The 12,788-nt window shown below is 41.3% G+C and overlaps 1 protein-coding gene across 4 annotated transcripts in view; it reads right to left on the bottom strand.

Annotated features, from left to right (window-relative positions):
* Positions 1 to 12,788, bottom strand: part of SCP2 (sterol carrier protein 2) — a 56,389-nt gene that overhangs the window by 25,757 nt on the left and 17,844 nt on the right. For 3 of the 4 annotated variants that reach the window (XR_009462315.1, XM_014598696.3, XM_059727840.1), the window contains 6 exons: positions 10,854 to 10,980; positions 9,663 to 9,726; positions 9,297 to 9,383; positions 8,410 to 8,560; positions 7,444 to 7,591; positions 2,345 to 2,452 (listed from right to left, as the gene is read on the bottom strand). Coding sequence is in view for 3 of the 4 variants with exons in the window: in XM_014598696.3 (XP_014454182.3) it covers positions 2,345 to 2,452; positions 7,444 to 7,591; positions 8,410 to 8,560; positions 9,297 to 9,383; positions 9,663 to 9,726; positions 10,854 to 10,980 (685 nt within the window). In the remaining variant the exon portion in view is untranslated. Of the gene's footprint in view, positions 1 to 2,344; positions 2,453 to 7,443; positions 7,592 to 8,409; positions 8,561 to 9,296; positions 9,384 to 9,662; positions 9,727 to 10,853; positions 10,981 to 12,788 lie in introns of those variants that run through there. The other variant, XM_059727841.1, reaches the window with a different exon arrangement.

Raw genomic sequence — 12,788 nt, 5'->3', positions numbered from 1 at the left:
AAATTTAAAAGCATTTAAAGTAGTAAAGTAGAACTCCCTACAAAGCACACTGAACTAATGACAATGCCACCACACTGCACAAGGCTATTTATTGGTGCCTGTGGAATCACTAGAGAGGCAGGATGACAACCAAGGAGAAATTTCCTTCTCAGAATTAGGACTCTTGAAGGTATCATGCACAACAGCAGTCACCTTTGAAAATCTTGACCAATATATTCCACAATATTTCAATGTTATTCTTCTATTAGAAATTATGTAAATATGTTAAACATGAACTGATAAGGAAACCACAGACTAAAACATCTTTTATCACCTGAGGACAGCATAAACAAAACAGTCTCAGAAAAGCACTAAAAGTTAACTGAGAAGGGAACTAAAAATTAAAAAATGACAAATTAAACAGTAAATTGGCAGAGGATACACAAACATTTTTAAAAGCCTTTAGAAATTTTTCAAGTGACCAAGCAGATGTTAGGAATAAAGGGCATCCATACACATGCTCCAGGAGTGGGAGAACACTTTAATTAGAGCGGCTCTCTAATTAAAGCACCTGGAATGTCTCGTCTATCAAGGTCCCCACGTTTCAAAATGGTGGCCGGAGCACCAACTTGAACGAGCTTTAGTTAAAATGCCCCCACCACCATTTTCAAGCACAGGGACACTGATACTCAAGAAGCTGGAAGCAGCTGAAGCACAGTAATTATCACACTGACACGGTAATTATAAACTCACTGCTGCATTATAAATTACAACACATCAGAGCAGCCTTGCTGCTCGTGTACAGGCGCCCAAAATTACTGTAAAATGAGATTTTAAGACTACAATAATCAAGTTGGGGGGGGGGGGGGGGGGGAGGGACACACAACAGAGCATAGAGGATGGAATTGGGGGTATCAAAAAGGTGCAGGATTATTTTTACATTGGAACTGGGACATGGCTTCCAAGATGCCCTGAAGTGCTACCATCTGCTTAAGGTCAGAACTCTGACAAATGTATCCAAACATATGAAGGTTAAGAGAAATTAAATTAACAAAATTCACACACCAGAGCAAACTCCTATACTTTTATCAACTGACACAGAAGGACTAATTTAAGAACAACATACTGAGCTTCTTTCATTTAGACTATAACTCAATAAATCTTTACAGAAATATTACACTCATCCAGAAAGGTATATTATGAAATACACGAGTATGAAATAACCACATCCTGTTATAGTATGTTTTCCATATGTATACTGGAAAAAGAAAACCCAAAGAGACAATTTTGAAAAGCAGACTAAAAACCCCATGATAGACTATCTTAAAAACAAAGATAGGCTAGGTCTTGCTAAAAATTGCACTTATAAACCACAAGCATTTAACATCCAAAAAAGTCCCGTGAAATGCTAAACTACAAGTTTCGAAGGAATGCATGGGAAGCTGGCTGAAGCATAACCATAAAAGGTTTTTTAAAACAAGCATTTCAGAAGGCAAAAGAAAACATTCAACTGAAATACTTCGAACCTCTACTCATTGAGAAGGTAGACAAAACGAATACTTCATATAAAACAATAATTTTTAAATTAATAGCTTGATTGTGATTGAGGAAGTATCTAGTAAGAAAAAAAATAAGTGCTTATACCTCAATGTAAACTATGTTTAAGTCCTCCCTGCAGAGTACAAAAATATATTTTGAATATATTTTATTAAGAAATCAAAAAAAGGATAAATAATTATGTCTTGAATTTTAATGCTATGTTTTCTTTATTAACAATGTAACTTGTCTGTTGAAAATATTTACATGATCTAAAACACATTAGCCCAAGCTATGCAAACAAATCTGCTGTCGTTCTAGCTACCTAAGTATTCTATACAACGTGAAAATATCTTGTGCTTGAATTAAGTTTAAAAACCTGAATTTCATATCTATTCCTTATGAAGAATTGTTTTTGATGTAAGCAGAAGTGATATCATCAAACATCTTCTGTTATCCTGGTGGTGCTGAACTGCTTGTTTAGTTAATCAAGTGAAATGAGGAAAATAACCGCCTCTTTTGAGCTCAAAGGTGAAGAGAGATTAAAAGCAATCTATATATTACATAAGATATGACAAAAGTCAAGAGTACATGAACCTCTGTTCATGAAATAAACCGACAGCAAAACAGCACCTCAGAATGTAAGTCATTTTCTTAGAAAACCATATATATTACATTCGTGAATCCCAGTACTCCCTCTACACAGTGATTTTACAATCTTCAAAAACATAGATAAGACTGTCAGTCTAGTCAAGATAAGATTATCATATCAAGTTCAATCATCAGACCTCAAAAATCACTGCAAAAAGAAAATATACACTTGTATTACCTGTGGCACCCAGTGGGTGACCTTTTGAAATCAAACCACCACTCGGATTTATGACCCATTTTCCACCATAAGTATTGTCTCCTTTGTCAACCAGTTCACCAGCTTGTCCTATAATACAAGATATGACAAGGGAAAAAATGTGAAGACATCACAGTACACTTTTATATCTTTCACTATTGCTTTATACATTTTAAGTCAGCCAAAACTAGGAAACTAAACATATAACATTTTTGGAACAAATAAGACTTAACTGAATGATATAAACATTAACTGCTTACAGTATTTTGAGAATGAGTCTTATATTGAGGGTAGGCGATGCCAAATATATAAAAGCGTTTCAGTTTACTGAATAGCTAATTTAATGAAGGGTGGAAGTACAGCAAGAACATCACATGTTTCTGAAAATGCCAAGTTAGTCATCGTTAAATACTGCTATGTTCTGCTCTGGAAATGACAACTTGCAGTCATAACATTTACAACAAAATTGGCATAATGAAAAAGTAATGCTTTAATTTTTTATTTTTTTATGAAGCTTAAGAATTTAACACAGATCGTATTAAATGCCAGATTTTGATCCACAGGGGTGAACAAAATCTTACACATGTGGATTAAGTCATTTGCTCACTGAGGAAACGTGACCAAGTCGTTAGAGTTAAACAAACATATTAGGGTCAACTATTTTCATGGTACTGATTGAAAAACTAAACCAGAGCAGGCAAAAATAACAGGGGGAACATTTTAGATCAATGATGCTCAACCTCTGGCCTGCAAGCCACAAACTTCTGGGATCCTTTGACCCTAGCTGACTTCCAGGGGGCTGGACTCCATGATCTTCCGAGGTCCCTTCCAGCCCTAGTGTCTATGAACATCTGACCCGTGGGTCTCCCCACAGGTCCAGAAATTTGGTGGAATGGTGCTAGCTTTAACTGCTGCCCCCTGCTACCAAACTTCCAGACCCATGGGGAGCCCTGTGGGCCAGACGATGGGAACCCTGAACCCTAGATTGTACCAGTGCATGAGATCACCCCATGGCTAGTGCCAGCATACTGCATTGCACCTGTGGACTGATCCTGTGCATGGGATCCAGTCCCATACCACTCACCCAGCCCACAGGACCAGAAAGTTGAGCATCACTGTCATAGGTCAGTGATTTTCAAGTCACAGAACACTTTCTTATCACTTCTTCTGCTGTGGAACCCCTAACCCTGGCTCTGCCAAGCGACCCGGCCCAGCAACGGCAGTGCACCGCCTCCCAGCCTGCTCCGCTATTACCCTTTGCAGAAGCCTTGATGACCTGTCCTGGAACACAGATTGAAAACCACCGTCCTAGGTTATCAACTGTAGTCCCTTGCTATGACAGATAAGCATGTCATAATGCTCCTTTGACAGATGAATCAAGCTGCATTCTAAGAGTAGTTAGACTTTGTCTTCACACACTTCATACATTTCCAGGCTAAGTTTATCCATGAATAGCTTACACCCAAGAAAAGTAGGGCTGGAAGGGACCTCTGGAGGCTATCTAGTCCCGCCTGTGGCAGAATCATCTCTATCCAAGCCATCCCATACAAATACATATCTAACCTTTTACCAACACTATACAGTCAACCCTGACACACAACTACAAGACATAATATCCTAACTTGCCATAGGTAAAGCTGGGGGGAACAATGCTGCATCCCCAACACTGCCCTTTCGCTTCAATAGCTTTAGCATTTCTCTCCCCACTTTATTCCCTCATTGCATTGTGAATTTTTAAAGAGAAATCACATCTCTTCTCAGGTTTTATTCTGCTAGACTAGCCAAGCCAAGCCAAGCCAAGCCAAGCCAAGCCCTTTTGGTTCTTTCCCTCTCAAGAGACCTGCCACTCCCCTGATCATCATTGTAGCTAGAGTTGCCAACCCTCCAGGATTGCCCTGGGAATCTACACGAATTAGATACAAATCTCCAGAAGACTGCTGAGAGTCACCCGGGAGATAAGTGATAGGGCATTCATTAAAATAAATATTAAAATGTTGACTCTGATTTATACAGTAGTCCAGTGGGTTTTTGAAGTGTAATAGTCATGTGCATTTGCCTTTGATGTAAAGTCTACGCACTATAATTAATATCATTACATCATGTAATGAAACCTTCCGGAATATATCCGAACAGAGTTGGCAACCCTAACAGTAGCCCTTAGAAGTATTCTGGATGGAATGGGCACATCTTTCTTCAACATGCGTGACCAGAATTTTAGACAGCATTACAGATGAATAGGGACCTACCAAATTCACGGCAGAAGTGTGCTGCACAGCAGCTCCTTTAATCTTGCAGGTTCCCCCACACACCTCCCTCATTACTGACTGGCTGAGGGGCCCCAATGGCCCTTCTGCTTTCCAAATGGGAGGCAAAAAACAGTGTCATATTTAAAACTGTGGTTTTTGCCTCCCTGCCAATCAGGAGCAAGTGGGAGGGTTCCTCCACGGAAAGACAGCAGGGGGAGACATGCGGGGGAACCTGCAAGATTAAAGGAGTGCTGTGCAGCCCACTTCCGCTGCGAATTCAGTAGTTCCCTACAGATGAAGTTGCACATGTAAGACAGAGCTCACCTGTACAAAAGAATTAATGGCCCTCATCTCTTTTAGAACAAACCGATACATCCCAGGCCCTTGTTATAGTCACATCACCTTGAAAGATCAGTTATCCACTGATGCACCCTAGTCTCTCTTGTCCTCTGTCATTTCTATATGATGCAGAAATTCTTACACATAAGGAAAGAAAATCTCCATATTATATATGATTCTGTATTATTGTACAGATGCTAATTAATGGCCAAATGGGAATAAATGGTAGAGTGCATTTCATTTTCTGTGTAGGTTATGATGCATTGAGAACAAAGAGCAGGCATTTCAGTTTACTGAACATGTGTTAATTCCCAAAATAAATAAAGGCCGCAATCCATTTCCTAAATGGCCTGGGGTAGATCCAGAGGGGGAGAGGAGGCTGGGTGGCAGTGCGTTTGTATCCCCATTTCAATGGTGCAGGCCCTTGTGCAGACCTTTTCAATGGTGCAGACCCTTTCCGAGTTCACTAGCATGTCAGTGCAGGCTGCTGCTAGTCCTGCAGATGTTGTGAGCAATCTGACCTCACCAGTGTGGCCTCTGGCCAGTCCCTGCTTTCACACAGCCCCACAGCCTAGGGGTGAGTACAACCACTGCTCATCCCCATTTTTTCCCAGCTGCCAAATTCAGCATGGGGGGGGGAGGGAGTAAGGGGAAAAGCAAGCAGGGGTGGTGCTTACCCTTAGGCTCCACAGCTGCATGAAAGCAGGGGCTCTGGCCAGAGCTCAAATTAATCAGCTGATGAACTCAAAGCTCACACATGCACTACACAGCCAAAGTGGGTGTTGACACTTCCCTGGTCTGTGCTGGATCTACCCAGGGGCCCTAAATGCTTAAAGGACCAGCACCTCCTTCACATCCCATCAAGATCCCCAAGGTGAGCTGAGGGGACCGCCTGGAAGTCCCATCTGTATGCCAAGTTTTTTTGGCAAAAATGCATGGGAGGATATTCTTGTAGTCACCCTTTAGTATTCAGAACTCCCTTCCCCTTGAGGCCGAGTCCATGCCTGGACACTTTTTGAAAGCATTGTTTGGGCAGGCTTTTAAACAGGCAGGGCTAAGTTTGGGGGTTCTGTTTTATCATTTACTATTTTTATTGTCATTTTATCTGTTTTTATGACTCATTTTGTTTTTAATGCAAGCTGTCCTGAGCTTTTTTTTTTTTTGGGGAGGTGAGCAATCAAATATTTTGCTAGGAGTGCCACTGGGGCCCAGCAAGTAGTAATGTGGTATACCGCAAGCGTAAGAAGCAAGGGAGGTGGAAGAAAAGTCGTAAGATTAAGTGCTTCAATTTTTTCTATGGACCTTCGAATCTCAGTTTGGTGGTTCATAATTATGACTAAACTCCACCTAGTGGTATGTAAAATCATGCCATCTTTCATAAAAATTAATAAGTGAATGAAATGAAGTTTTATGAAAACACTGTTTGTGCAAAAGGAATTATAAAATCTGAAACAAGAACATATTAAATTGTAACAATGCACCAGATTTGATATTTAGAATCAAGCAAAAAAAAAAAAAGTGTCCAGAACTAACCATCTCCATAGTCCCTAGGAGCACTCTGTTTCAGAAAACTATCTTCAGAATTTCAAAAACAGCCCCATACATCTGCTGCATTGATCAGCCATATTATTATTTGTGGCACTGTCTCTAATCCATGCTCTCTCTTCAAAGCCATTTAAATAAAAGGTTTCTAGAAGATACATATTGAATTCATACCTTAAATTATAAATATTATAAAAACACATGCAAAAAAGTTCTACTGACTAAAATGTTAAGCATCACAAAATTCCTTTTTATGAAGTTTTTGGTTTTGAAGCCACAGTTTGTTTCTGTTTCTTCTTTCAGCTCACTCTAACAGCTGAGCTAATGTTTTAAACCGTAATACTGACTTTAAGCGTTTCTTGCAGGTAAGAGGGAAAGAAAAATTAAAAGACTGTTTACTCACACTATTAACAACCAGACAATTAGTTTGTAACAATCTAGCATTGCCACTGGAAGCAGCAGGGGAGCACCAATCATGTTAGGAAGGTTGAAAAGTAGCAAAATCAAGCGGCCACAGCAGTAGCTGGAAAGAAGCAGAGTAGATGAATAGAAGTCTTGGAGCAGGAAAAAGCAGCTGAAAAGGGGAGACCTGAAGCTGAGAAACAGTCGCATATCAATTTTTTCCTCTTGTCCATCTAAACAAAAAATAAGAAAATCCTTGCAACTTGCAAATGACTTTTATACCAGTCCATGACTGTGATCTGTGATGCCTTGTGTTTTTCAACCACATGAAGTCATTTGTCAGCATTTTTACAATACATATAAAACGTTATTTATGATGGTTATGCAGAATCTGCTTTTGTTCACCCTTATGAAGCTGGCAAATCATGCTCTTAGGATATAGGATTGATGCAATAAAGCAGTAATAATGCTATCTACAGAAATAGGCTAAGTTACAAAACATTAAGTGTTTTCCATTTTATTAAGCTCCCTTTTATTAATTGGCCTTATTACCTTCAGGGCAGAGACCCAGTGCTTCATAAGTAAGAAGCTCATTAGCTGAAAAACAGTCATGAAGTTCAATAACATCCACATCTGTAGGTTTCACACCTGTCTTTGAAAAACATTTTCGTGCTGCTTCTTTAGTCATATCATAGCCAACCTACAAGAAAATACGAGTTGAAGTGAAATTGGAAGAAACAAAGCTAACATTTTCATGTTATGATTTACAGCTGAACGGGATACATGCACATTATCTTAATATGAACTAAATACGTTGTATAAACAAGCAGCGTTTTAAGTCAGTGGTTGGTAACCTATGGCCTGCAGGCTGGTTCTGGCCCCCTGAGTGATTACATCCAGCCTGCAAAGCCCAGATAGCTGTAGTGATTTTACAGTGGGTGGGTTTGCACGTGCTGTGGCAGCAGCTGGATCAGAAGCGGTAGCCAGCCAAAATAACAGAGCTTTGTCCAAGGCAGGCTGCCATTTCTGCTTCTACAGGTTTGCCAACCCCTGCTTTAAGTAATGGCAATCTATTTTAATTGAATTAGATGTGCCCAATATGCAAGACTTAGATATTCATTACAAAATTTGCATCAAGAAAAATCTCAAGGCATAGACAAATTGAAGCATTCTGAATTCCCCTTCATCTCTCCTGCCTTTAAAAGATGTTCCAAAGTGTGGAGGTCATTTATTAAGAGCTTCAGTCATTTTCTGAAGTGCTTCTTTGGCCATGAAGGTCTACTCCCACTGGCTGAAGCACTTCAAACAACATGTCTGTCTGTCTATGGCCTCAAGATTCAACACTAGAAAAAATGTAAGGTTTTTTTCCAGTGGTGGCTCTTTTCTATTTCTTCTCCCTAGTGGAAAGGCCAAGTGAGCATAAACTCAACCCGAGCAAACAGAACTGCAAGTTTCCAAGGAGTGATATGTGGTATAAAAACTGGGGAGCAGCAGGAAATGCATAAACTTTAAACCTACCAGTGTAATGCAATTCTTTTCCTCAAATGTACTTGAAAAGTCAGTAACCATCTCCTGGGCCACAATTTCCACTGCTTTTGACTGCAACCCATACTTTCTCACAAAGTCTTCACTGCCCAAAATTGCAGCGGCGGCTCCATCAGATGTTGGGCTGATTGTAAAGAAAAATATTATTTCATCACCGCATAACAACAACACTTTTTCATGCAAAGGGAGTGCTGTCACTACCAAGAGCCAGGTTAACCCTTCCCTGACCCTGAAGCAGCCAAATTCAGAGTTTTGGATCCTCCTTCACCATATACAGCTGTGACAGTTGCAAGGCCATGAAAAGTGACATCTCTCTCAGCAGCATCTTGCCCCCGCTCTGTGTCACCAGAGGCTCAAGCCTCCCTGATTCCATTCTTGCACCCCAGGACAGAAACTCTACCAAATATGCCTTGCAGGGGGCAGGGCAAATCAGAGCAGCACTTAACAGATGGGACTTAACTTTTGCCCAAAATGTTGGCCACCACTGTTGTAGACAGTTAATGGGAGCACAATTAGATTCCAAAGTAGATAGCGGAGCTCAAAGATGTTACGCACTCAGTTGGTTTAGGTATTTAACCACCGTGCAAACAACTGGTGTTAGAATGTAAGCAGTAGGCAACAAATTTAAATGGGAGTGTGTTTAGCAGTGAAGCAAGTGATAAATACACTCTGAAAAAGCATAAGTAAAGCACAATGTATCAAATTATAGTTCAAGCAAAACAGCTGAATTTTGCTATAAACTATCATCTAGCTACGCTCAAGATCAAAAGCCTACAGCTTTTAATCCACAGGCAAACTTTTTTTCAACATTTATTTATACATAATATTAAAACCCTGCTTTACTGAAGTCCTTTTCTTACCAACACTGTAAAAGGGTCAAGAATTCATAAACTTGGCGAGACTTCAACACTTCTTCCAAACTGTACTCCTCCTGGAACTGGGAATACCTAGAAAAAAAGTGCACGCAAGCTCTATTTTTGCATAATCACCACCAGTAGCCACATCAATCAAATCACAGATGCAGGCACTGTAAAATTACAGTACAATACCAAAACTAGAGTAGAAGGCACTGAATATTGCATATGTAGGTGATGATAATTTCACCGTGCAGAATACAAAAGCATCTAGTTTATTGTATAGCTTTGTTTTTTACTGTTATATTATGCAAACATTTTCCCCAAAATTTTTGCCCCATCATCATTACTAAGATACAGGACTGCACTTACGGGTTGTTAGTTGAATGCTTATGATTCTTCCAAGCAATTTTTGCAAATTGTGCTAATGTTGTTCCTGAAAAAGTGGGAGGAAAAATTAAAGTGAAGCTGTAGTGAGGTACAATAACATTACCCCAAACGAACTATTAACAAGAGCTGGGTATGTTGCAGTTTAAATTCTTATGGCACTAGCATATACATCTCTGCATTAATACTTCCCGCACCCCCCCCCCCAAAACAAAAATCTGGTCAGCAAATTGTTTCAATTACTAGATAAAAGAAACCATTTAAAATTGGTTTATCTAATAAAAAGTCCTACTTGGATAAACAACGTCTGTGCTGTATCAGTAATAGAGCAAAGAAAATGTAAGTGAGGCTACTGGGAATTAGATAAGCAATCTTCAACAGACACATGTTCATACTTTAAAATGTAGCATTTATCCATTGCACAATAATGCCTTTGAAATATTAGCTTCTCAGTTTAAATACCAGATGCCCACTAGTTTGGCTGACAGTATATATACTGCCAAGTAGGAGACTAAATTTTAGATCCAAATTCCCTTGGCTAGTTAGAGCCAAAGGAACAGCAATGATGGTACCTTAAATACATATTTAAAAACTAGATTAAGATGCAACATTCCATGTGAAATAGTTGCAGTTCACATACAACCTCCTGCCTTATGCCAGGTGCAAAAACAAAGCAGCAAGGAAATGAAGTGTTATGTCACCTTATAGTATGTACCCGAGTTAATACAAACCTTACTACTACCACAGCTACTGTACACCATAAAGCAGTGGTTCCCAACCTTTTTTTGCTGTGACCCGCTGCTGGGAGCAGAGTGTGGCGGCAGCTGCCTGAGGGCAGGGGTGCTCCTGGCACATGGCACAGCTTGTCGTTTGTGTGTGGCACCACCGGCATTGCCCCCACGACTCTCATTTGGGTCACGACCCAAGGCTGGGAACCACTGCCATAAAGCATACACCACAGCCTTAACTGTCTACTCCAACAATTTTTTGTTTATGTAATAACCCTTTATCAAAGTACAACCTCCAAACTCTAGTAGTTGTGCATATTTGGAGCAGTAATGTTGTTCTTAGTGAAAGGGAAGCATGGAATGAATGCTACTTCTATTTATAAACTAGCATCCCAATACACACATTTTTCTCTCTAATGTGACTTCCCCCCATAAACGGAACCAGTACCGTATTTCTCCATATGTTCTTTTCCAGCATTTCCAAACATCTGAGCTGCTAATGGAGCTGTTGCTAAGCCGTATTTGTTTATCATTACTTCCACATGTTTGTCTAGTGGATTGGTCCTCTCCTTTTGCTAAAAATAAAACAAAACAAATAATAATTATAATATGACAAAAATCCAAAACAGTTGTATATTTAGCAGCTGGCAAGTTAAAAATGGATTTGTCTTTTTTTTTTTTTTAATATATAAACACAACAGAATTCCTATAAAAATGTCATGGACTACAAGCAAAACAATATATTTATTTTAACAGCTTAATTACACATCATGCTGTGTTAGAGAACCTTGATCAAATACAATAACCTTTCTACATGAGGAAAGGCAAGCAGGCATATGATATCCAAAGTACATAAATGCTCACAGTGGCTGTACAGCAGGGGTGGGCAAAATATGGTTACTGGATCTAGCCCACCAAGAGATTTTGTTCAGCACATGGTGGGTCCCTTGGCCCTGCCCAGCCTAGGTGCAGGGGGCAGCCCATGCTGTGATGCATGCAGTCGGTTCCACCACCCCAGGGCACACAGCAGGGCTTGGGTGGCATGGCAGTCAGAATTGCTTCCCAGCAGCCCTGGCACTGGCAGCTCATTCTGGCTGCCACCATTGCCGGATCCAGCCCAGCTGCCCAGGCACCGCGGTCCATCTATCCCACCCTACACCCACTGCTAGGGGCAGGACCTGTGCAGGCAAAACACACGGCCAGGCAGATGGAATGGGGCTGCAGGCAGGCAGGGAGTAGTATCTGGGAACAGGACGGGTGAATGGGGCGAGATCACAGAGCCACGGAAGCGTAGGGCAGAGCTGCGATCTGCTGCCCACATGTCCCCAGAACGGGCACTGGTTCCAAGGGCAGAGGCACGCTGGGAGTGGATTGCAACTCAGTGTCAAGCAGAGCCACTTAGGGAGTTTTGGTGTGCTGTTGTGGGCGAGGAGGGTGTCGTTCCTCCCCCCTTGAAAGGTGCTGACCCAGCCTACCAGATCATGAAAACTCCTTAAAGTGGCCCTCAGGCCAAATAACTGCCCACCCCTGCTATACAGGTTACACAGAGATTTTGTTAATGTTTCAGTCCTTATTTTGAAGAAATGCTTTCATTCTTTTTATTTCATAGAATATCAGAAAGTTAGGGTTAGAAGGGACCTGAGAAGGTTATCTAGTCCAACCCCCTGCTCAAAGCAGGACTAGCCCCAACTAGATCATCCCAGCCAAGGCCAGGTCTTAAAAACCTCCAAGGATGGAGAGACTCCACCACCTCTCTGGGTAAAACTGTCCCAGTGTTTTACTACCCTCCTAGTAAATTTCCCTTGCTGCAACTTGAGACCATTGCTGCTTGTTCTGTCATCTGTCACCAAGAAGTCCAGCTCCACCCTCTTTCGAACCCCTCTTCAGCTACTTGAAGGCTGCTATTAAATCCCCTCTCAGTCTTCTCTTCTCTAGACTAAATAAACCCAGATCCTGCAGCCGGTCCTCAGAAGTCATGTGCCCCAGGCCCCGAACCATTTTCACTGCCCTCCAATGGACTCTCTCCTTTCTCTAGTGGGGGGCCCAAAACTGAACACAGTACTCCCGACGTGGCCTCCCTGGTGCTGTATCGAAGGGAATAATCACTTCGCTTGACCTGCTGGCAACACACCTACCAACACAGCCCCGGATGCCATTAGCCTTCTTGGCAACAAGGGCACAATGCTGGCTCATGTTCAGCTTATTGTCCACTGTCACCCCCAGGTCCTTTCTGCAGAGCTGTTGCCCAGCCAGTTGGCCCCCAGCCTGTCCTGGTGCATGGGATTGCTCCATCCTAAGTGCAGGACTTTGCACTTGTCCTTGCTGAACCTCATGAGATTCCTTTTGGCCCAATCCTCCAATTTGTCTAGGTCACTCTGAATCT

The sequence above is a fragment of the Alligator mississippiensis genome, chromosome 5 (assembly GCF_030867095.1).
Source record: "Alligator mississippiensis isolate rAllMis1 chromosome 5, rAllMis1, whole genome shotgun sequence".
Classification (NCBI taxonomy): Eukaryota; Metazoa; Chordata; order Crocodylia; family Alligatoridae; genus Alligator; species Alligator mississippiensis.
The sequence above is the reverse complement of the archived record's forward strand: the minus strand, read 5'-3'. Positions and strand labels throughout refer to the sequence as shown.